Source organism: Prionailurus viverrinus, chromosome C1 (assembly GCF_022837055.1).
Source record: "Prionailurus viverrinus isolate Anna chromosome C1, UM_Priviv_1.0, whole genome shotgun sequence".
Classification (NCBI taxonomy): Eukaryota; Metazoa; Chordata; class Mammalia; order Carnivora; family Felidae; genus Prionailurus; species Prionailurus viverrinus.
In genome coordinates this window covers 50479613-50504013 of record NC_062568.1, presented here as the reverse complement: position 1 = coordinate 50504013, position 24401 = coordinate 50479613, and the positions used below count along the sequence as shown (strand labels likewise).

The following is a 24401-nucleotide window of genomic DNA, read 5'->3' as shown; positions in this document are numbered from 1 at the left end:
TAGCAGTAGTTTCAGTCTTCATCATCTTCATCATGGTCATCAACAACAAACATGCAATTTCTTCCTTCTATGTACATGGCATTGTAAAATGGGTGCTACACTCTGCCTATGGTACAAAGTTTATAAATACAATATACCAATACAAAGTTGAAGCCATTAAAAAGAGCTTAATAACTACCAGGAGATAATTAAATCTGGGGTGTTGATGGACTCTATGAAGAGATTTAGAAATGACACACAAACTCAAACATAGTAAACATTTTACTTGGGAAGGGGTGAAAGGGGGACTTCTAATGTGCTATGGGGGGTTTCTAAGTTGCTTCAGGCTTACTTTCTTTCTGCTATTATCTTTAAATACTGTAAAGCATTGTGAGCTGCATCACTCTGGGCATTGCCACAGGAGATCCCGGAGCCATGACAGACTGTGATGGGACTGGTGGATAGTTCAGCAAGACACTGATACTGTCCATTGGCACTCAGCTCTTCTGCAATGACATTCAAACGGCACAGTTAAGACCAAGTGGATAGAAAGCAGATTCTCTGTGAAAGCAAGTTTTTACTATTGTCTTCCTTTATAGACCTATGGTATAGGACTCTGCTTCCTCCACATCTTTATTATCCTTATACAAACAGACACCAAAACACAACTGATCAACTCTAGTAGCTCTCAAACACAATTGGGCTTCATAATCACCTGACGGAGCTCAAAAGAAATGCAGGCTCAATCAGACACACAGGACTAGGGGTTGGAGTAGCCAGATTCTTGCATTTCCTCTTAAGAGCTCCCAAGGCAATTCTAATGTGTCTGGTTGAACAGTGTTTGCAAACTGAACCACAGTGACTTTTTTAGAGAGGAAAAAACCATTTGCTAGAGAACTAGAGAGATTGTCTTCTTCCCTATGAAGTCTAGAGTTACTTTCAGTAGACATCTGAACCAGGAAATACAGGGTTCAGAGCAAGACTTCTCTCTTGCCTTCAATGTTCTTTTGTTATACATCTATGCAGATAGTCTAGTTCCATACTGCATATGAGTTAGGGTGTTTTAAAAATACCTAAACTCAGGAAACAAATGTTCTTCTCATCAACGGATCAATCACTGTCACTAAAGACGGTTAGATGACACAAGGGAAAGAGGTAGAAACAGGTGAGTTACAATTTGTTAAAAGTGGTCATGATTAAACGCTATTTCAGCTAGAGTCCATATAACAGGAAACATCCAGATACAGTGGAATGACTTCATGTGTGAAGAGGCTTTCTAGTGCTGGCGTTGAGGTTCTTTTGTTTTCTTTTAAATTGAGGTAAAATTCACATAACATAATGTTAACCATTTTAAAGTAAACTATTCAGTAGCATTTAGTACGTTCACGATGTTGTGCAACCACCACCTCTCACTAGTTACACAACATTCACAACATTTCATTTCCCCCAGAAGAAACACCAGATACATCAAGTAGTTGCTCCCTGTTTCCCCTCCCCTGAAGCTCCTGGCAACCATCTTGGATTAACCTACCCTGGATATTTGATATAAATGGTATCATGCAACATGACCCTTTTGTGTCTGGCTTCTTTCACTTAGTATGTTTTCGAGGTTCATCCATGTTGTAGCATGTAGCAGAACTTCACTTCTTTTCATGGCTGAATAATAATATTTGCATGTATATCCCACGACTGATTTATCCATTCATCTGCTTATGGACATTTGGGCTGTTTCCACCTTTTGGCTACTGTGAAAAGTACTACTATGAACATGTGTGTACAAGTATTTGTTCGAATACCAGTTTACAATTCTTTTGGGTATACACCTAGCAGGATTGCTAGGTCATATGGTAACTCATTCGAAGAGCAGCAAAACTCCTGTTTTCCACTGCAGCTCAACCATTTTCCATTCCCACCAGCAGTGAGGAATGCTACAATTTCTCTACATCTTTGTCAACATTTGTTATCTTCTATTTTCTTCATCATAGTCATCATCCCAGTGGGTCTGAATTAGTACCTCACTGTGGCTTTGATTTGCATTTCCCTGATGACTAATAATAGTGAGATCTTTTTGTATGCTTGTTGGCCTTTTGCATATCTTTTTTGGAGAACATTTAGGTTCTTTGGAAGGTAAATGCATGGACATTAGGCCAAATTAGGGGCGCCTGGGTGGCTCAGTTGGTTGAGTGTCCAATTTCAGCTCAGGTCATGATCTCACAGTTCATGAGTTTGAGCCCTGTGTCAGGCTCTGTGCTGACAGCTCAGATCCTAAAGCCTGCTTCGGATTCGGTGTCTCCCTATCTCTCTCTCTCTGCCCCTCCCCAGCTTGCTCTCTGTCTCTCTCTCAAACAAATAAACCAAATTAAAAAAAAAAAGGCCAAATTAGCTGTGGTTTTTAGATTGCTGTTCTATATTTACAGGAACTACTTAGTTCTTAAAATTGGTAAGATTCGTTTTAAAGGCATCATTAATTCATAATCTCAAAGGCCATCTTAAGTTTCCTTCTTTTCCCAGATTCAAAACCATCCATAGTCCTATTCATAACATGCTTATTCATCTCTGTATCTTAAACACTCAACAAAGTGTAGATACTTATAAATATGTTTGTGGGAGATGCAGGAGAGAAGCATCAAAGGAAAAGACTTCAAAAGGGAAGGGCTGGAGAAGGTGCAAGGCCTTAGGACATGTTTACATAGCTGACCACTGCTGCTGCTATGTAAGGAATGCCTAGAGCCATTAACATTGTCCAGGGCGGATCCTCCTTCACACCTGACCCTTCCTAGTGTTGTAGAAACCAGTTAACTCGAAATTCAACCTTGAAAAGCTAAGCCATTAGATTGATTAACACACTTGCTTAGCTGACTCTATGCACGTAGTCTTTAGCAATTATCCTAATAAAAAGAAGCTTCATTCTGGGGGTCTTCATTCTGACTCAAGTATGAGGACCTTCACTTAACTGCACTTTGTGGACTCATCTTTTGTGACTCCGGCCATACTCCCTGCAACATATTTATTGAATGAATCGTCTCCCATCAGCCATCTTTTCTGACAATGTGTCCGTACTAAATTCCCAGGTTCTGCATCATTTTCAGTATATTAAGATACTGCATTTGACCCATCATTCAGTTGGGAAGTAGCAGACAATCAGAAGTTCTTTAAGCACCTAAACACCACAGCTAACAGCTCCTTCAAGTAGGTCCTCATAGCCCACTGGGGATGCTATAAGGGATATCAAATTCTTCACATATTACACATGTTAAGACACCAAACGCACATGCACACAGGCCACAAACACAGGCCGGCTTTATAAAGCTAACTAAAATCCAAACTGACTTGCTATGTAATTTGTCCACGTTTGTCTATCTAAGTGATTAAGAGCTTGAGGAAATCTAGAATAGCTGGGATGGAACAGAGTTATAAAGTACTTGTCCCCACTGATCTCCTTGAATGGGCATATGGTGACAAAGTGGAGAGAAGGGGTCTGGCCCCCACAACCTTGGTACTTGTTCTAGAAATGTGGGTGCCTTTTTATTTGTCAAGCTCTCCATCAGGGCTAGTTAAATAGACACTGTATCTGCAGGGACTCCTCCCCTAATCTGACTCTACCACTAACTAGCTGTCATCTCAGGCAAGTTTCCGAACCTCTCCTGTGCCTTACTTTCTTTCCTTATATGTAAAAATAATAGACCTATTTCACAGGATTAGTTTGAGAATTCAGTTAAGTTGAAATATGTAATATCCCCACAACAGTGCCTGGCCTATAATAAAACTATAAATATGAGCTGTTTTTATTACAACTGTATAGATGTTAGCTATTAGCATTATTTATAAGAATGGGACAGACAGATCAATGATAAATATTACTATTCTAATTATATATATGTATAAAGTATATATTTATTATAAATAAAATGTATTTATAAATGTATGTGTATATATATGTGTGTGTGTGTGTGTGTGTATATATACACACACACACACACACACACACATATATATATATATATAATATTTGTATTTATAATCCCTGGTCAATGAAATAAATTATAACACAGGTTTTGTTTTTCAAATACATTTTAAAAAGAAACAGGTTTTGAGGTAAGCTAAGGAAAAAAATCATACCTATATCCAAATATGTTATATTAAAACCTTGTTCCTTGGCGATTTCACTAAGCAGCTGGATGTAATCTGTATTTGGAATACTGAGGAGGCTTCTTTTCAGTAAGTTGATCTTTTCACCAGGAGAATTCCTCAAGGAATGCCAAGTACATCCTAAAGAATGTCCTACTACATTTGTCTGAAAAACAGAGATGAAAATTAAGACTTTTAACTCTGACTGGGCTCTAATGCTATGATATAATTAAAAGTATTTATTAGGCACATTTAATGCTCTACCAAGAGAGTGTGTTTAAATGGATACCATTTGGTTAAACTTCCCATTTAAAGTACACAACACCAACAAGGACACTCTTAACAAATACCACAATGTCACAGAAGAAAGAAACACATACAATAATATACTGGAAGTATTTAAAAATACTTTTGTGTAGGACAAAGGTCTTTCAGCCAAATTTTCTGATGGCCACATTAAGATGTATGTTAAAAAAAGATGTCTTAAGAAATTTAAGAGCAGTATAAACCAACCTGCAAATAACTGAATCTGCCTAATGGAGCAATTTACAAATTAAAATAAAAACCAATGTTCTTATCTTCATGATTTCCTGTATTAAATACCAACCAATCATTGTAACTAACAGCTGTAGAGCAGAAAACAAACTGTAGAAAAGGTGCGATGTGCAAGTTAGGTTTGAGAAGAACAAGTCATTCAAATGAAAGGAAGGACGTCTAAAAGTTCTTGTCAGACTTTTCTCAGATCCCAACCGAGTTTATGGTTTTTGTTTTCTTTTTTCCCCTTTTCTTTATTCTCCCTTATATCCATCCCTTTCTACCATGTTCGTTTATTTTTCTCAAATTGATTTCATATCGTACGCCAAAAACAAAGTAGGGCAAGCTATTCTTAGTCTTATTTATTTTTAAATTTTTATTTTTTAATATAACTTGTCAAGTTGGCTAACATACAGTGTATACAGTGTGCTCTTGGTTTTGGGGGTAGATTCCTGGGATTCACTGTTTACATACAACACCCAGTGCTCATCCTAACAAGTGCCTTCCTCAATGCCCATCACCCATTTCCCCCTCTCTCCTATCCCCTCCATCAACCCTCAGTTTATTCTCTGTATTTAAGAGTCTCTTATGGTTTGCCTCCCTTCCTCTCTGTTTATAACTATTTTTTTTCTCCTTCCCTTTCCCCATGGCCTTCCGTTGTTTCTCAAGTTCTATATGAGTGAAAACATGTATCTTTCTCTATTTCACTTACCATAATATCTTCCAGTTCCATCCATGTTGCTGCAAATGGCAGGATTTCATTCTTTCTTATTGCCAAGTAGCATTCCATTGTATATATAATCACACCTTATCATTTCATCAGTTAGACATTTAGGCTCTTTCCATAATTTGGCTATTGTTGAAAGCACTGCTATAAACATTGGGGTACATGTGCCCTTACGAATCAGCACTCCTGTATGCTTTGGATAAATTCCTAGTAGTACCATTGCTGGGTCATAGGGTAGATCTACTTTTAATTTTTTGAGAAACCTCCACTCTGTTTTCCAGAGCAGCTGCCCCAGTTTGCATTCCCACCAACAGTGCAAGAGGGTTCCCATTTCTCCACATCTTCACCAACATCTGTTTTTGCCTGAGTTGTTAATTTTAGCCACTCTGACTGGTGTGAGGTGGTATCTCAGTGTAGTTTTGATTGGTATTTCCCCGATGATGAGTGATGTTGAGCATCTTTTCATGTGTCGGTTGGCCATCTGGATGTCTTCTTTGGAAAAGTGTCTATCCACATCTTCTGCCCATTTCTTCACTGGATTATTAGTTTTTTGGGTGTTGAGTTTGATAAGTTCTATAGATTTTGGATACTAACCCTTTATCCAATATGTCATTTGCAAATATCTTTTCCCATTCTGTTGGTTGCCTTCTAGCTTTGTTGATTGTTCCCTTCACTGTGCAGAAGTTTATGTTGATGAGGTCCCAATAGTTCATTTTTGCTTTTAATTCCCTTGCCTTTGGAGACGTGTTGAGCAAGAAATTGCTGCAGCTGAGGTCAAAGAGGTTGTTGCCTATTTTATTCTCTAGGGTTTTGATGGTTTCCTGTCTCATATTTAGGTCTTTCACCCGTTTTGAGTTTATTTTTGTGTATGGTGTAAGAATGTGGCCCAGTTTCATTCTTCTGCATGTTGCTGTCCAGTTCTCTGAGCACCATTTGCTAAAGAGACTGTCTTTTTTCCATTGGATACTCTTTCTTGCTTTGTCTAGGATTAGTTGGCCATACATTCGTGGGTCCAATTCTGGGTTCTCTATTCTATTCCACTGGTCTATGTGTCTGTTTTTGTGCCACTACCATACTGTCTTGATGATTACAACTTTGTAGTAGAGGCTAAAGTCTGGGATTGTGATGCCTCCCACTTGTTTTCTTTTCAACATTCCTTTAGCTATTCAGGGTCTTCTGTGGTTCTGTACAAATTTTAGGATTGTTTATTCTAGCTTTGAGAAGAATGCTGATGCTATTTTGATTGGGATTGCATTGAATGTGTAGATTGCTTTGGCTAGTATTGACATTTTAACAATATTTGTTCTTCCAATCCATGAGCATGGAATATTTTTCCACTTCTTTGTGTCCTCTTCAATTTCCTTCATAAGTTTTCTATTGTTTTCAGCATACAGATCTTTTACATCTTTGGTTAGGTGTATTCCTAGGTATTTTATGGTTCTTGGTGCAATGGTAAATGGGATCGATTTCTTGATTTCTCTTTCTGTTACTTCATTAGTGGTGTATAGAAATGCAACCCTCAAGAAAGTTGGGATAGAAGGAACATACCTTAACATAAAAGCCATACATGAAAAGCCCACAGCTAATATCATCCTTAATGGGGAAAAACTGAGAGCTTTCCCCCTGAGATCAGGAACATGATGGGGATGTCTACTCTCACCAGTGTTGTTTAACATAGTGTTAGAAGTCCTAGCTTCAGCAACCAGACAACAAAACGAAATAAAAGGCATCCAAATTGGCAAAGAAGTCAAACTTTCACTTTTCGCAGATGACATGATACTGTATGTGGAAAACTTGAAAGACTCCACCAAAAAGCTGCTAGAACTGATACATGAATTCAGCACAATTGCAGGACAGAAAATCTTAGTCTTAATTATTACTGAGCCTGACAGAGGTTAAAGAATTTTCAAAAAGATCACAGGGATGGCCAGTATATAGAACTGAATAATCTACAAAATTTATTAAATAGAGGTTTTTTTTACTAATAAAATTGTAATTATTTTAAGTTTTAATTTAAATTCTAGTTAATACATAGTGTAGTACTGGTTTCAGGAGAATTTAGTGATTCATCATTTACATATACCACCCAGTGCTCATCCTAACAAGTACCCTCCTTAATAGTCCTCACCCATTTAGCCTATCCCCCAACCCATATCCTCTCCAGCAACCCTGTGTACTTTGTCTCTTATGGTTTGCCTTCTTCCTCTCTCTATATTTTTCCTTCCCTTCCCCTATGTTCACTTATTGTTTCTCAAATTCCACGAGTGAAAAAATAGGATAGTTGTCTTTTTCTGACATATTTTGCTTAGTATTAACACATTCTAGTTCCGTCCATATTGCAACTGGCGAGACTTCATTGTTTTTGAATTTTGTAATTGTGTACACACACACACACACACACACACACACACACACATCTTCTTTATCCATTCATCAGTCAATGGACATTTGGGCCCTTTCCATAGTTTGGCTATTGCTGATAATGCTGCCATAAACATTGGGCTACACGTGCCCTTTCGAATCAGCATTTTTGTATCCTTTGGCTAAATACCTAGTAGTGCAATTGCTGGGTCATAAGGTAGTTCTACTTTTAATTTTTTGAAGAACTTCCACACTGTTTTCCAGAGCAGCTGCACCAGATTGTATTCCCACCAGCAGTGCAAAAGTGTTTCCCTTTCTCCACATCCTTGCCAACATCTGTTGTTGCCTGAGTTGTTAATTTTAGCCACTCTGGTGTGAGGTGGTATCTCAATGTGGTTTTGATTGGTATTTCCCTGATGATGAGTGATGTTGAACATCTTTTCATGTGTCTGTTGGCCATCTGGATGTCTTCTTTAGAAAAGTGTCTATTCATGTCTTCTGCCCATTTCTTCACTGGATTATTAGTTTTTTGGGTGTTGAGTTTGATAAGTTCTTTATAGATTTTGGATACTAACCCTTTATCTGATTTGTTGTTTGCAAAAATCTTCTCCCATTCCATAGGCTGCCTTTTAGTTTTGTTGTTTCCTTCACTGTGCAGAAGCTTTTTATGTTGATGAGGTCCCAATAGTTCATTTTTGCTTTTGTTTCCCTTGCCTCCAGGGACATGTCTAGTAAGAAGTTGCTGTGGCCAAGGTCGAAGAGGTTGCTGCCTGTTTTCTCTAGGATTTTGATGGTATCCTGTAGGTCTTTCATCCATTTTGAGTTTGTTTTTGTGTTTGGTATAAGAACATAGTCCAGCTTCGTTCTTCTGCATGTTGCTGTCCAATTTTCCCGACACTATTTGAAGAGACTTGTCTTTTTTCCATTGGATATTCTTTCCTGCTTTGTTGCAGATTAATTGGCCATACATTTGTGGGTCCATTTCTGGGTTCTCTATTCTGTTCCATGGATCAGTAGGTCTGTTATCATGCCATTAATATACTATCTTGATGATTACAGCTTTCTAAAAAAACATGAAGTCTGGGACTGTGATGCATCTAGCTTTGGTTTTCTTTTTCAACATTATTTTGGCTATTCAGGATCTTTAAATAGAATTCATATTCCTTAGTTGAAAATTTAAAATTTGGTTTTTAAAAAGTATCATTCTTTGATATAGTAATTGCAATAGGAACAAATATATAATGAAAAATAGTCTCTTTTGCTTACTATCTCTACCCAGGAAACTTATGTTGCCCTCCCCAGAGGTACTTAATGTTGAAACATTTCTTCAATATCCTTCTATAACTGTTCTAAATTCAAGCACACACAGTCTTCTTTTCAAACAAAAATGATAGCTTACTCTTCTACATCTTGTTCATTTTTCTCATGTCAATGCACATATATGCACTATATTTATCTTACCAGTCTTCAATTATGGGTTTTAGGTTATTTCTGATTTCTTGCTTTTACTAACAATGTTACAATAAAACTCTTTTGCACTTGGATGTCTTTACCTGTAGGATAATTTCTAGAAGTAGAACTGAGTCACAGAACATGTATGCTTTTAATTTTGATAAATACTTCCAGACTGATTTCTAAACCAATTTATACCTCCATCAACATTCTTGGAGGGTGCTTGTTTTCGGATACCCTCGCCAACAGCAGGTGCTATCGAACTTTGTAGGTCTCATCAATCTAAAAGGTGAAAATAGTTATCTAGTTTAATGTCCATGAATGAAGCTGATCATTTTTTTTTTTAACCATTTGTATTTCTTCTACAGGGTTATCTTTTTTATTGATGTGTAAGAGCTTTTTATGTGGTACAGAAAACAGTCCATTTATAAATCAGTGTTCCAAATAATTTCTTCTTTCTTATTAGTTTTATTTACAGATTTTACTGCCATATAATAATAGGTTTTGTGTAGTCAAATTTATAAATCTTCTACTACTTCATAGCTTATAAGTTATACTAAAATGTTTTTCCCTATGCTAAGAATTTTAAAAAGGAAAGCTCTTCCAAGTTTTCTCATACTTGGTTTCAATTCTTATGGTCACACTTTTTTTGTTTTTTTAATTTTTTTTTTTTTTACACATTTATTTATTTTTGAGAGACAGAGAGAGACAGCATGAGCAGGGGAGGAGCAGAGAGAGATAGAGACACAGAATCAGAAGCAGGCTCCAGGGTCCGAGCTGTCAGCACAGAGCCCGATGCGGGGCCCGAACCCACGGACCGTGAGATCATGACCTGAGCCGAAGTCGGACACTTAACTGACTGAGCCACACAGGCACCCCATGGTCATACTTTTTTTTTAATGTTTAGTTTTGAGAGAGTGCGAGCAGCGGAGGGGCAGAGAGAGAGGGAGATACAGAATCCAAAGCAGGCTCCAGCTCTGAGCTGTCAGCACAGAGCCTGTCAATTCTTATGTTCACATTTTTGATCCATCTGAAATTTATTTAGATATAAGGAATAAGGAAGCAACCTAAATATGTCACACATGCACAGGTATATACAGCTTCCTCTCCCTTCCTCCCTGCAAATGTGGCTGTTAAGTTACTTCTACATTATTTATTGAATAATCCATCCTCTTGCCCATTGATTTGAAATCTCACTGTTATCATATCCTATACTCCTATATGATTATGGTCTATACTTGGGTTCTCTATTTTATCCTTTGTCTATTCCTGTACTGGTACGTGTTTTATCACTATAGATTTACAGTATATCTGGTAAGGTATAACCCCACCTTCGGCACTCTTTCTTTTCAGTTTTCTTGGCTATTCTTGAGAGTTCATTTTTCCAGATAAATGCAGTAAAGCTGTATTGAGATCCAAAGTGAATTCCAGTAGATTTTTTGTTTGCTTGTTTGCTTGGTTTTTAAAGTTTATTTATTTTGAGAGACAGAGAAGGAGAATGAGCAGGGGAGGGGCAGAGAAAGAGGGAGAGACAGAGAATCCCAAGAAGGCTCAATGCTGTCAACCCAGAGCCTGATGGCTTGATCTTATCAACAGGGAGATCATGACCTCAGCCCAAATCAAGAGTCAGATGCTTAACCAACTGAGCCACCCAGGTGCCCCAAATACCAGTAGATTTTGAGACTACATTACCTTCTTAAGTACTATATTAACAATATTGAGTCTTCCTATTGTTAATAAAGAAACAGCTTTACATATATTCAATTTCTGTTAAATCCTTCAGTAAAGTTTTAAAGTTTTTTTCACATGGGTCCTGCACATTTCATTTTACGTTCATTCCCTGGCACATTATCCTCTTTTCTATTGTTGAAAATAAGATCTCTTTTATTCTACCTCTTAATATCTATAAATAAACTGTTGATTTTTTTCAAGTACACTTTAAAAAAGATTTCTATTTTACTATAAAATGATCAATTTTACCAAGCTCCATAACTTTTGTTAAGTAATACACACACACAACAAAAAGTCAAATAGTACAGAATTACAAAAGCAATAATCCTGAGCTTTGCTCCATCCCTACCTTTGGTCCCCTTTCCAGAAGCAATTTTTAAGTATCCTCTTTAATTATTGTGGTGGTTACTTTCATAACTGTAAATAATATGAAAAGCTATTGATTTTATGTATTAATTTTATGATCAATTACCTTGATAAATTCTCTTATTCTAGCAGATTTTATAGGAACACAATCATATTATTTGCAGTTAATGATCATTTATATCTCCTTTTTTTGATTTTCAACCTCTTATTGTTTTCTCTTGTCTAATTATATTGATTGGTACCTCTATAACAAGGTTTAAAAAATGCCATTAGTGGATATCATCGTCATATTTATGAAATTAATGGGAAGGGATGTAATAAGTAAATACATAACTATGATTTTGATTTTTTTTTTGAGGTGTATATTTTGAATCACAATAGGGATATGTTAATAGTGTTTCTCAATGATTGTCAAATATCTTTTTGGCACCCATTGGGAAGATTGTTTTTCTCTGACCCATTAATGTGATTAATTATAGTAACAGTTTACTAACCTTGAAATATCCTTGCATTCCTGAAATAAACCCAACCTCTCTATGGTATATTATTCTTTTATTGTTCCACTGAATATATTACTAAGGTTTTTCACTATAAGGGAGATTAATCCATAATTTTCTTCCATCAGGATTTGCTATTGTCAGGTTTTGGTGTTAGTGTTATTGTTGTTTTTGAAAAATAAATTTAGAAGCTTCCCCTATGTTATAGACGTATTGCCTGGAAGAGTTTAAATAGCATTGGAAATTACCTTTTCCTTGAAGATTTAACAGAATTCACCTATAAACCAATCTGTGCTTTGTGATTCTGGTGTCATCTCTGATCCAATTTTAAAAGAAGTGAATGCAATGTTTTATGTTTTTCTATTAAAAAGGTAAAACCAAAATCATATTAATGTGTATGTCTTTGACTTTTTTCTCTAAGAATGAGCCCTTATTTTATCATAAACTTGGCACTGCTATAATCTTCACTTCTCATTCCCTACCTCATAAACACTCAGATAATGAATGTACCACAAGATGTATCTATCTCTATCAGAATCGCAAGTAATATGTCACGTGTAGCCTAACCTCTTAAGCTTTACATTTGTTTGCCCAGCTGCCTACTATCTTTACTTAACATATTCTACAAACATTTCAGATTCAATACATTCTGCATTTAACTTACTATCTTCTCCCCCTTAAATCCCACTCATCTTCTGTGTTCCCCATATTATTAAATGGTGCCATCATCTACTCAATTGCCAATCTAAAAATGTTTATTTCCCCTGTTTTCCTTACTCCCCACATCCAATCAGTTACCATGCCACCATCATTTCTCATTCGTTTTCTGTAACAATATTCTAGCACGTCTCTAAGACTTAGTCACTCACCACAGTGCAGCCGGTGATTCCACTTCTAATCCTGTCCTTCCCAGATTAAAATTCCTAATGATTTTGCTCTGCCCTCAGGATAAAATTTAATCTCTTTACTATAATAGTCCCTTCCAGATTTAATCCCTCTTTGCCTCTCTGGCCTGTTTGAGACACCCTCCTCCAAATTTATGCTCTATCCACACCAAATTATGTAGGGTTCCCGGATGGCATATAATGTATTACTCCTAGGTGTCTGTATGTGCTTTTTTTTTTTCCTTTTTGGGTTTCTTTTCTCCTGTTCTCATCCTAAGGTCTTGACTTAGATATTACTTCCTGCAAGAAGTCTTCCTGAAACCCCTGGTCTTGGCTGGATCCTTCTCCTACGTTCCCGAGCACCCTCTCTATGGACCAGTTTGTTGGGGTCTTTTCTCTTTCAGTAGGCTACAAATTCCCTAGGGGCAGAAACTGTCTTATTCACAGTATGCACAGCACTTGACACAAAGTTTGGCACACAGTATGAGCTCACTAAATGTTTGCTGAGTGGATAAATGAATGCATGAACAAAGGCATGGGAATGCATTGTTAATTTGAAGGCAAAAATGGCACTACTGGCCTATCATTTTAGAATCCATCATATGATTTTGAATTTGATTGTGTCTCCCAAGCCCTCTTACCTAGTCACCCCGTGACAGCTAAAACTGGGGTGGTGTAGAACTGAACAGTGAGGAGATTTTTAAAAATTGCAACTCTGAGGTGTCTATACAAGAAGGAATCTAGGGAAGTTTCCTACAGTAAGAGCTACTTAATCACATTGACATCATAGGTGTCTTGATCATTACTCACTAAAGAAATGTGGTTCTCCGGAGAAATATTACTGAATTTGGCAAGAAACTTCTCAGCAGCGTTTCTCTTGGCTTGTTTTTTTGATGCCCCCTTTCCTAAATAATTAAAAAAAAAAAAAGTAGGTTTAGGAAAGAAATTAATGTCCACAGAGAATAATCAGATGCATAAAATATTGTTTTTGATGATTTTTATACACTATTCTTTTGCTGACCTGCCATCTTTGCTTGTTGTACCTCATACAACTGTTAATTCTTACATTTCTGAAGGCACTTCTTTGGCAGTTTATCTTTAATAAACTTTAACTACCTTAAAAGTTATACTTTGTGTTTGGAACAGCTCTATTTCCCTATGCCTAGCTTCAATGAATCCCATTTGGTTTAACTGTGACCAAGCATTCACATTTATCAAGGTACATTTGAATTGTAACTCTTATCTCTTGATGCCGACTTCTTGCTTGTAACCTTCTATACACTGACAACTGTGTGGAATTTTTTTAACATGAATAAAAAGGGCTTAGGGAAGATAACTGCAGTTGAAAGACATCATAAGTATCATCTACTTCCATATTTTTATTTTATAGATTTAAACGTGAGGCCCAGAGGGATTAGTGATAGGCCTACCTTTGCACACCAAGGACTGCATCAAGCACGGGAGCTGAAGTTCCCACTTCTGGTTCAGTGCTTTCTGCATTGGTCCACACTGCCTCTCAAGGGCAAACAGTTGCTTACTATTTGAAACTACTATCTAGCCAAGGTAAAATTTCATTTCATGCCATTTTAAGAATGATAGAAACAGGCTGCAGAAGTGAAAATAGGAACCCTCACTAGTGCTCTATTAAGAGACTTTTTCCTTGTAGTTTCTGGCCTTTACAACATGGAAGTTGCTAGCATTCAAAAGGATGATTTCTACTTTATTTTTATCTCACGCTAGTTTTTGCCACCTAGCTTCTTATTAATCATCTTGTCTTCAAATGTGATCTTCTTCTAGTCCTCCAATCTTCTACAATAGTTGTTGAAACTCCTAAGAGTTCACTATTGCTTTTTTCTAAAATGATTTTTAAGTCACTAACACATCAGTGCAGACTGTGTAAAGGGTCAATTATTTGCTACTTTCCATTACATGATTTTCCATGATTCTGAAAAATATCAAATTAATAAGTATAAGAATTCTTAAAAAAAATTTTTTTTTAATGTTTATTTATTTTTGAAGGAGAGAGAGACAGAGTGTGAGCAGGGGAGGGGCAGAGAGAGAGAGGGAGACAGAGAATCCGAAGCAGGCTCCAGGCTCTGAGCTGTCAGCACAGAGCCCAGCACGGGGCTCGAACTCACAAACTGCGAGATCATGACCTGAGCTGATCATGATCGGATGCTTAACCGACTGAGCCACCCAGGCTCCCCTGAAGTATAAGAATTCTTAAGCCAAATATTTAACTTAAGTTCAACTGCAGAAAGAGACAGTAGAACAGGAGTGTATCAATTTTCCTCCACAGAAATATTTGAAAGGAAATCACAACAGAAATTTCTATAGTCATTCATCATGTAAAAGTATTTCAAATGTCTTCAGTTTTAAGAGAGTAAAAAGAAGTAACTACCAGTTTCCATAAATGACTCGAGCCTGCAAATTGTGGTATATTCTCTCTTGTGAGCAGGTCCTCCCTCTTGGGAAAGGGTATATTCAGGAAGTCTCCAGCCATGATGAATAGCCAATTCCTAGAAAGTGGAGATGCGGCTTTAGTAATTTTTCTATGCAATGGCTTAATCACATAAACGATATTCTTTCATGATTTTGATCCCATTTCTAAGTTTAAAAGGAATAATGATATTCTGCAATGAAAAAATGGGGGAAGAACCTACATTCCCCATAAATACTCTAGCATTTTATATCTTGCAAGCCCACAATACTAAAACTGAAGCAGTTTACCGCTAGGATAGGAATGGTGTTTTTCCATTAAGCCATAGAGAGCCAATATCAAAGAGCTCATAGAGAAAGAGGAGCTACTATTGCCCTCTCGGGGAACATCAGTGAGGACATCTACAGGTCTCACTGTCATTCAGTTCCTAATGCCTCTCTTTCCTAGTTATAGACTTCCTGCCCACAGCTAGCTAACTACTGCACTGCAACAGCAAGATGAGCAGAGGCGGCAAACAGACAGACTTGGACAAAGCTGAGGAAAGATCAGGGGAGAACACTATGGAAAAACTCAGACAGCAAGAAAGGGACCAAAGGACTGGCTGGGTAATAGGGAGGGGAGCTGTCCAACAGAGCACATGGATAATCTGCAAGAAGGATATTCCGCATGCAGAAATTCAAAGCTGAGGTTTTTTGTTTGTTTGTTTGTTTTATAGAATAAGCAAATAAACTACTTCCCCTTTCTTGGGTTAGGCTACCCGATTTGGGTTCTTTATAAAGTCTTCTGTTCTAAACAGAAGTAGAAAGAGGTTTGTCACAAGAGTGGCAAGAAATATTCTTAAAGTATAAAACACTCTACCCATGTGCACTGAGGTCCTGTTGATCTCAAATGAGAATTCCACAAACCAAAGGCAGATACTGTATATGGAAGAAAATCCAAAACGTAAATAAATAGGAAAATAATTTCAAGTTAGTGCTGTAATATCTAATGATCACAACTGGGAAAACAAAATATCATACCATCTTATCTCTAAAATATTTATTCCTTATTTCAGCCCTTGTGATATCATCAATACATGACATCTTTCTTCAATAGACAACATGTTAAGTAAGGAAAAACTGTGCAACGTACCTGTAATGAACCAATAGGATTAAGCTGGTTCTTTGGTTGCTTAGAAGGGTCGGGCATTAAGGGGTCAGGAACTGCAAAGCTAAACATTTTTTTAAAGTGTTATAAAACAAAATACTTTTCCCCAAACTATCAAATAAATGACAAGCGTTTCCTATTTAATCCTCTATGCCTTTGCTCTTGCTTCTTCATGGAATGCTTTTCTTTCCCACCTGAATGAGAACATGATTTATCTATTATCCAAGATATATCTCAAATGCCACTTCCACTAAGAAACCTATCCTGTTACTCCAATGAAACATAATCTCTCCCTCCTTAGAACTGTTGACATTTGGGTTGACCCTTTCTTAGGCAAATTATATGACCATAAATTATACTCTTACAAATACATGTAATTTGTCCATCCCTCACCACACCTCTCCTGTGTTCAGACTGTCAAATCCTTGATGGTAGGGCCTACGGATTACTTACCTTCATAAGCCTTGTAGTGCTTTGTATATTATGTGTTCAATAAACATGTATTTAAATAAAGCATACTAATGTTACAGCCACAAAAAGGGAAGACTAACAATTAGGCAATTTAGCCTGGTAAGGTGAATGATACAGGTCATAAAGTTGTTTTTTCCCCTCATATAATTATGGAAGAAAGATTTGTTTGATATATCATCTGCTCTATGCTAGAATGATCCTCCTAAGACTTACATATATCCTGCATAAAATAGATGGCCTGCATGAATCTGGTTCCAGCGTATGGGGATTGTAATTAGGGAAAAAGAGAACAATCTCTTCTAACTAGTTTAAATTTACTAGTTAGTTGGGGGATGAGTGTGTAACACTGAATAAAGCTGCATTCAAGGTTACTATCACCTACAAGGCTGAAGAGTCATTTCTTTGGTGACAAAAAAGGTTCAGTTATTGGCTCTTCTTCAAGTTTCCTTTCCACCTGCCAGAACTTCAAGCTTTACATAGGCTGATGAGATAGGAATATTCACTTACAATGCTGCACGCCGAAGCTACCCAAATAATTGTGATGGAGAAGTGAGAAAGTCTCTGTATTAAATCAGGCCACTTTAGCCCTGATTACAGCTTAGTAATTCCCATCTTATCTGTCAAGAAGCACAAATATATAGTAAAGTTTGTTAGCCTTTTTTGCTGACAAAGCGAAGTGCCCATGTGCAGAAAGGACACTACGTACACTCATTTCTACAAATGTACTCAACACTTTGGGTTGACCTTTGGACTGCACAGAAATAGCATGGTCACCACCAGCGAGGGGAGAATCCAATACCTGCCATGCCATTTGGCATGTCTAGAAAGCCAGCATAAATCAACTATAACATATGACCCCAAAGAATCAAGAATCATTTTGTAAGATCTGAAGTTTGTCAATGCTTCATTCTAAACTACTCAAATGGTTTGGAAGAGCTTAGAAATGGGAGGAGCACTGCATGAGGACTTAAGTACGTGCTAAAGCAAAAGTTTTGAGGCTGCAGAAAAACTCATCCTAAATTCCCATGGGCCTCTGCTGTCAACTATGAGTAGATAAACCAGACTGAACTCCAAGAATAACTGAGTGCACGTAAAGAGAATCTGAAGGCTCAGCATGCCCCAGGACGTGTCCATCAGAAACCAAAGGAAATCATCCAATGATACATGAGATGCTCCGGGACCAATACTCTCCAAAAGCACCTGAAGTGATAACACAAATTCATTTTGGAAAAATCATGTCAAGAATTAACATCCCCCTTAACATCTTCTTGTATTTGTTATACATTCCATAATAAAAGGAAATCTCTTTGTCTCCTTCTAAATTAGAATTCCTAAGAGTATTTTCCACTGATCTTTTTCCACTTCATTCCTTGTTTTCTGTAGTACAGAAGTTATTAAAGTCTTAATACAGTAAGATACTTGCCAGAAAAACTGGGGTTTTGTATTGTCGCATCCCAGTGAGGGGGGAAAACGCCTAGTTCACGAGAGCTTTCATTTAACAGTTAATTGCTGGACTGAATTTCTTAAGGATAAAGTTGCCTTTAATGGTGACAGGTTTTCACAAGGAAATAGAATTTTAGAGCTAAATACTAACAGCTGTTGACTTTGTTGCTTTTGTGACCATGTTCAAAATTTTAATCTTACCTCAGCCATGATATTTTTGAGCTGCAGAATACAAAGAAATTTAGCTCACCAAATACTTGCATTGGCTTTCAAAATGTTTATGGCAGCCTCTGCAGCTCTATGTTTCGCCAGCTTCTTACTTGTACCTTCACCTGAATTAAGGTTAAGAAAAAAATGTTTTTATATGCTGTAAAAATATGAGGCTTGCATAGCTGTTTGCATAATGCAAAACAAAGTCAGCACAGTTTTTGTATATATACACGCAGGTAATAAAAACATACTACATACTGTAACAAAATATTCACCATATGAAATTAATATATGAAAAACCCATGATTTTAAACATTTTACCTATTTAACTTTATGAATCCCTATATTAAAAAATCTGTATATGTTTATTACTTAAAATGGTAATGAAGTAGGCCATGCCACACTTTATGAAAAATACAACTTAGTATTTTACTTTTCCTTATTCCTAGAGAGAGAGGAAATTCTTCTGTAGCAAGAAGTTTTCTTCAAAGGAGCAGAGCTACTTATATCAACCCTATTTGACAGCAAAATGTACACAATTTTATTCTAATCGTCCATCCTATACTGGATTAAAGCCCTGACTGGCTAAGCAGTCCTAGATACATGTTGGGTACAGTGGGAGAAGGTTTATACAGGTAAGATGAGAATTTATGTTATGTGTCTTTGATATAATCTGTATCTCTTAGTAGTCAATGGGGTGGCAGGGGGTAGGCCTGACTAATCACTGAAATTGAAGCCTAATTTCAGTAAGAAATCACACCTGCTAAATAGTAAATCCAACTAATTTCCTTCTGAGTTCAAACTAGGTGTTGAGAGCCCTTCAAAAGTGGTACCAAAGTGCTGATGTCCATTTCTTCACTGTGGAAGAAAGAAAAGGGATATGGAATGAATTTCAACTGTGACTCTCAAATGTCTGAGGACATACAACCCATATGCCTTTATCTATTAACATAGTTATGAGGGATACGGTGGAATATGAAACAGAATCCCTGCCCTCAAAGAGCACACAGCCCAGTATGGGATTTCGCCTGTAAATACGCATCTGAAATACAGTCGTATGTGTTACAACAAGCCTAAGTGCAGGCTGGAGGGGAAGCACACAAAAGGGGTAGCTCCTCTACTTGGGAAGGATTCAGAAAGTTTTCATGCAGGAAGAGAGAACTCAATGAGGACATAAAAGATTAGTAAAAGCTAGTAATGTGAAGAAAGTTGGGGGTTAGGAAGAGTATTCTAGGCAGAGAAAAGAACACCTGCAAAGGTTCAGAGGCAACACAGAGCATGGTGTTCTCAAGAGCTCCAATCAGTTGGTAGGTGAATGCTTAAGGAGATGAGTTTTGAGATGAAAGGCTACAGAGTTGGAGGGTAGGAAGGGAGATCAAAGAACAGTCTCCGAAATCTGTGCTTCTCAAACTTTAATGTCCCTAGTAATTGCCTGGGAATTTTGTTAAAATGCAGACTCTGATCCAGCAGGTCTGGCATGGGGCCTGATATTCTAGAGCAGTTGCTTCAAGTGCCCAGGTGATACTAATGTTGCTGCTGATCACACATTTTGAGAAGCAAGGCTGTTAAGTCCTATTAAGAAACCTGTATCTATCCAGAGGATGATGGGCAAACCACCGAATGGATTTTAACAGCAAGAAGGACACAAAAAGATTTGAATGCCAGTGTCCTTTGAGGAATGGACAGCCTGAGACTGGAAGCTGAGAGTGTGCGAAGACAGCGGCCGAGACACCAGCAATGAAAACAAAAGGGAAGGAGGCAGGTACCAGAGATGCTTAGGAAGTAAGACTTAGTGGAAGAGTGGCCAAGAGGCAGAGGGATGAGAAGGAGTCAAGAAAATGAAACCCAACACTCTACTATGAGCGAATGGGTGATGGTGGTGCCTTTACTGAGCTAGGGAATAGAGGTGGAATAGATCTAAGGGAAAAGAGATGGATTCAGTCTGGGCCATCCAAGTGAAGATGCCCAGCAAGCACAGGTTGGAAAACTGTTCTGTAACTGGGGCTGGGTTGAAGACGGATTTCAGAATTATCAGCCTTTAGATAGTATTTGAAGTTGTGGAGGCACATAAACTTGCATAGGAAGACAGGGCAGTGTGGGGAGAGTAGGGGACCTACACAGAATGGTTGGTGGCCATAGGCTGTTAATCTTAAAGGGAAAAAGACCATTTCTTTTCTTAAATTTTCACTGAATATTTAAAAATAGATCTGCTAAAGGAGTAATGTGATGATTGTATGGTTCATAATGAGTAAACTTGTAGCTGGCATTTACAATCCACCTGTCTCATATAGACAAAAAAGCCTCAAAACTTTCTTAAAGCAGTTTCAAGGAAAATAGTGGATTCCAGATTTTCAGGGACCTAAGCAAATGATGCCTTTCGTTTACCAGATGGTGCAACTCCAGCCTTCTTGTGGAATTGTTTGTTAGCATTCTTCCAAATTTAGTATTCAATATTTTTTGTGTTTGCAATTAAATATATATAAGAAATAGAATGCCTACATTTACAAATGGGCAACTTCAGTTATCATTTGCTCAAGCTCACAGACCATAATAAGGGGAGTCTGAACTCTGAAACTTCATTGCTATGTGACTTTGGGCATGTTACTGATAATCTCTCTGAATCCGTTTCCTCATGTATAAAAAGGGAAATGAGGGGCACCTGGGTGGCTCAGTCAGTTAAGCCTCCCACTTTGGCTCAGGTTGTGATCTCATAGTTCCTGGGTTCGAGACCTGCATTGGGGGCACATCGGGCTCTGTGCTGACAGCTCGGAGCCTGGAGCCTACTTCAGATTATGTGTCTTCCTCTCTCTCTCTGCCTCTCCCCTGCTCGTGCTCTCTTTCTCAAAAATAAAATAAACATGAAAAAAACTGAAAAAAAGGGAGATGACATCTTACTAAAACCTGTACAGGGTCAGGAACTAGAAGGTGCTATGAAATGCGGTATTTGAGGCTTCTGTCTTCCTCATTTTGTTTGGATACAGAATCAAGTGTGGTACAACGGGCCTAAAGTCCCAGATGGACACTATGGACAAAGAGAAGAGGCTCAGAATATTTTGGGATCAGGTCTCTTGGCATCTGCTATAATCTATGATACTATGAAACTTGTCAGCACCTACTGACCCAGCTATGGTTGCTCCAAAAACCTTTCCTGCTTCTAATTCTTGGAAGAACCGTAGGAGGATCCTAAGGTATGTTTCTAAGCTTCTCTTGGTGTCGGGAGAGGAGAAAATGAAGGAGAGAATCAGATGAAGTTGGAAAGTCCCCATGACCTGAGATGAGAGGTCTCAGTTTCAAGAGCCTGCTCCTCACAGCTGTCCCTGGTTTAAAAAGGGCACTTTTCCGAACTGAAAAGCAATACCAAGTCTTGCCGGCCAACCCACATGGTCATCGGGGTTAACTGAGCACACAGACCTGTGCAGGTTATGTCACCAACGGTTACTCTGAAGGTGAAAGTGGGTACGTGTATTTGCACATCGGATCTTTCACATTCATAAACCGGGATGTTCTTGGTCTTCATGCCGTATTCGTGTAATACTTGAATCGGTGTTTTCCCTGGCTTAGCTGTAATCATCTTCCCCAAACTGCAAAAACCAGAAAAGGTGTGCCTTGCATGCCAAAGCGGAGAGGGAAGCAGAAGCATACAGAGGCTAGATTTGACTGCTACCAACAGTGATGCGGGAGGCGCCGAAGCTCCCCTGCGGCCAGCACCAGCGATGGCGAAGCGCACCAGTCTCCCAGCCCCGCTGCGGCGGGCAACCGGCAGGGTGAAAGGGGCTGTAAGGAGACAACTTAAAAGCGGGTGGGGAGGATTCGCTCGGGTCTTGGGTGCTGTTACCGCTCAGGACCAACCCCACATAAACCCCCTCCCGGGCGGCAGCCGCGGGCCATCTCCGCCCACCCCGCGCGCGCACCGAGACCGCAAGCGGGGCGGGGCCAGGCCGCAGACCCCGGCCCGCGCGCCGCCGGGAGGGCGGAGCCGAGTGCCGGCGGGTCCGCCCGCAGCCGCGCGGGCGAAAGCGCCGGGAGGGAGCTCTACCCAGAATGCCGCTGGAAAGCGGGCTCTCCCGCCCCGCCTCTTGTGCCCACCACTCCCGGCCCTGCCCGGCTCGGCCCCGACCGTTCGGGCGCTGACCTGAAGGTCCCGCTGTCTTCCCGCTCCAGCGGCGGGGCCGCAGCGCGATGCCTGCTCTGGGACATAGCGAAGAAAGGACGGTCTGGCGGCAGGCGGAAGAGCGGTGCCGAGCGACGTCCTCGCTCCCCGGGTCAGCCGGTCCCCGAGAGGAGCGCTCCAGCGGTGCCGCCTCCTCCGACTCCCCCTTCCCTCCCGGCTTGCGTCCCTCTTGCGAAGGGGACGGGCGAAGGCGGAGCCTCGGTGCAGCAGCGCCGGCCACGCCCCCTCGCTGTCTGGGCTGCGGGTCTTACTCTAAGGTGGGCCCCGCCCGCCTGTTCGCCGGTCTCCTGGGCGTCCGGCCCGCCCCTTTTCTTTCAGACTCCGCCCCTCTCTCGGTCCCGCTCGCTCCCGCCGGTACCCTGCTGTAGTCCCGCGGCTCCCGGGTGCTCGTTTCTCCGCTCCCCCCATGGCCTTGAGGAGGCCGCAGTTTTGTGTCCTTAAACAGGCGGTTTCCGGCCCGGAGAGGCGGCTTGTCGGTCGGCGAGCCTCACACTATGTGAGGACTGAGCTCAGCATTCTTGGTGGTGGGGCTGGGGGAAGTTAAGAATTGTGGTTGCGTCACCTTATGAAAAAGATTTCAAAATTCTAAATGCAAAATTGCTACGGAGCGTCCCCGGGCCTGGCCCCTAAGCTTGCGATTCGCGGTCTATCCGCCCCTGAGGGCTTCGGTGGGCTCTCCCGATTCGAGGCCTGCCTGGAGGAGCTTTCAGGAATGCCTGGAGACCCCCTCCCGCCGGGTAGTCTCCATTGTCTCTAGGCTTTCGTCTGGAGAGGAATGCGGGGCCGGCGAATTTGAGCAAGGCCCGTTAGGTGTAAACGAAGGCTTTTGTGTGGGCTCCAATTAAATGCTGTTTCTGCACACCTGTGTTGCTAGTCGTTAATTGCGATTGCCTGGGATGCACCGCCTTTGGTGGAGATCAGAGAGCGACGGTGGAAGTGTCGCTTAGGGGTTTGCTAGGCACTTGGGAAATGACTCCCTGTGCTTTCTCTGTGTTGAAGATTGCACTATGCTTTTCACACAAAGGGACATTATTAAAAACTTTTTCTTTCTGGTTTTGGTGGGTTTTTGTTTGTTTTTTGGTTACATGTGAGCCCTGGATGCTTGAAAGCAAATGAAAAGTGTTTAGGATCTAATCAAATTGATTTATATTATTTGAGGCTTGAATTAAATCTATTCTGTCTTCCACTATCCCCTCTGTATATGTATGTATAGTGATTACTACTACTGTTAGGTTTTAATGAGTATCTTACCATATATATACATAGCCACTATTTCAAAATATATTAACATCCACAAAATTAGGGCAATACAATATTTCAGCACTCAGATTTGTTCCTAAAACTTACTTTTTGCCATGATATCCTAAGCCCAAACTTTATTCAGCTCTCTTTAAGGGTTGAGTAACAGATAATGATGATGAAACAAAATAAACGCAGTGCTATTTCAGAGTTGTCTATGTGCCAGCTACAGAGTGAGAAACTCCTAAGTTGTAGTTTCTAGTTATTTATATAGGTGTTAGAATTCTAGTTATTTATGCATATATTATATATATTTGTACATATATTTATGCATATATACAAATAACAAACTTACATTTGTTATTTCTTAGTTGTCTGCATACCGTTGCTTCCCTATATTCAATGAATTTATATTAATTACTTGGCTTTGTAGCATACAAGAAAGAAAAGGAGTGAACTGTATACCATAAGGATTCAAAATAGCACCTTACTATTGCCAACATTGGCATGGCAAACTTGTGAAGGAATTCCCTTTGGACTAGGTCCACTAAAAATGGTGTCCAGGACTAAGGTGAGTGCCTAAACTGCCTTTTTCCCAGAGGACTAGATGTTTCCTCAAAAC

At 39.4% G+C, this 24401-nt stretch overlaps 1 protein-coding gene across 7 annotated transcripts; it reads right to left on the bottom strand.

Moving 5' to 3' along the window:
* Positions 1-243: 243 nt before the first annotated feature.
* Positions 244-22639, bottom strand: PRKRA (protein activator of interferon induced protein kinase EIF2AK2). 7 transcript variants are annotated; one of them, XM_047872494.1, is made up of 8 exons: positions 22502-22639; positions 21781-21950; positions 18410-18491; positions 16231-16309; positions 15061-15178; positions 13470-13564; positions 4099-4273; positions 244-485 (listed from the first exon to the last, which is right to left on the bottom strand). In XM_047872494.1, exons 1-8 carry the CDS (start codon positions 22564-22566, stop codon positions 328-330), a joined length of 942 nt encoding a protein of 313 aa, XP_047728450.1. In that variant the 5' UTR covers positions 22567-22639; the 3' UTR covers positions 244-327. The 7 variants fall into 7 exon arrangements, 6 of the variants coding, with proteins under 6 accessions (XP_047728450.1, XP_047728455.1, XP_047728454.1 ...); XR_007155013.1 differs by lacking the exon at positions 244-485 and adding an exon at positions 9283-9463; XM_047872499.1 differs by lacking the exon at positions 21781-21950 and having other exon boundaries at positions 17224-18491; positions 22502-22638.
* Between the last annotated feature and the right edge of the window lie 1762 nt (positions 22640-24401).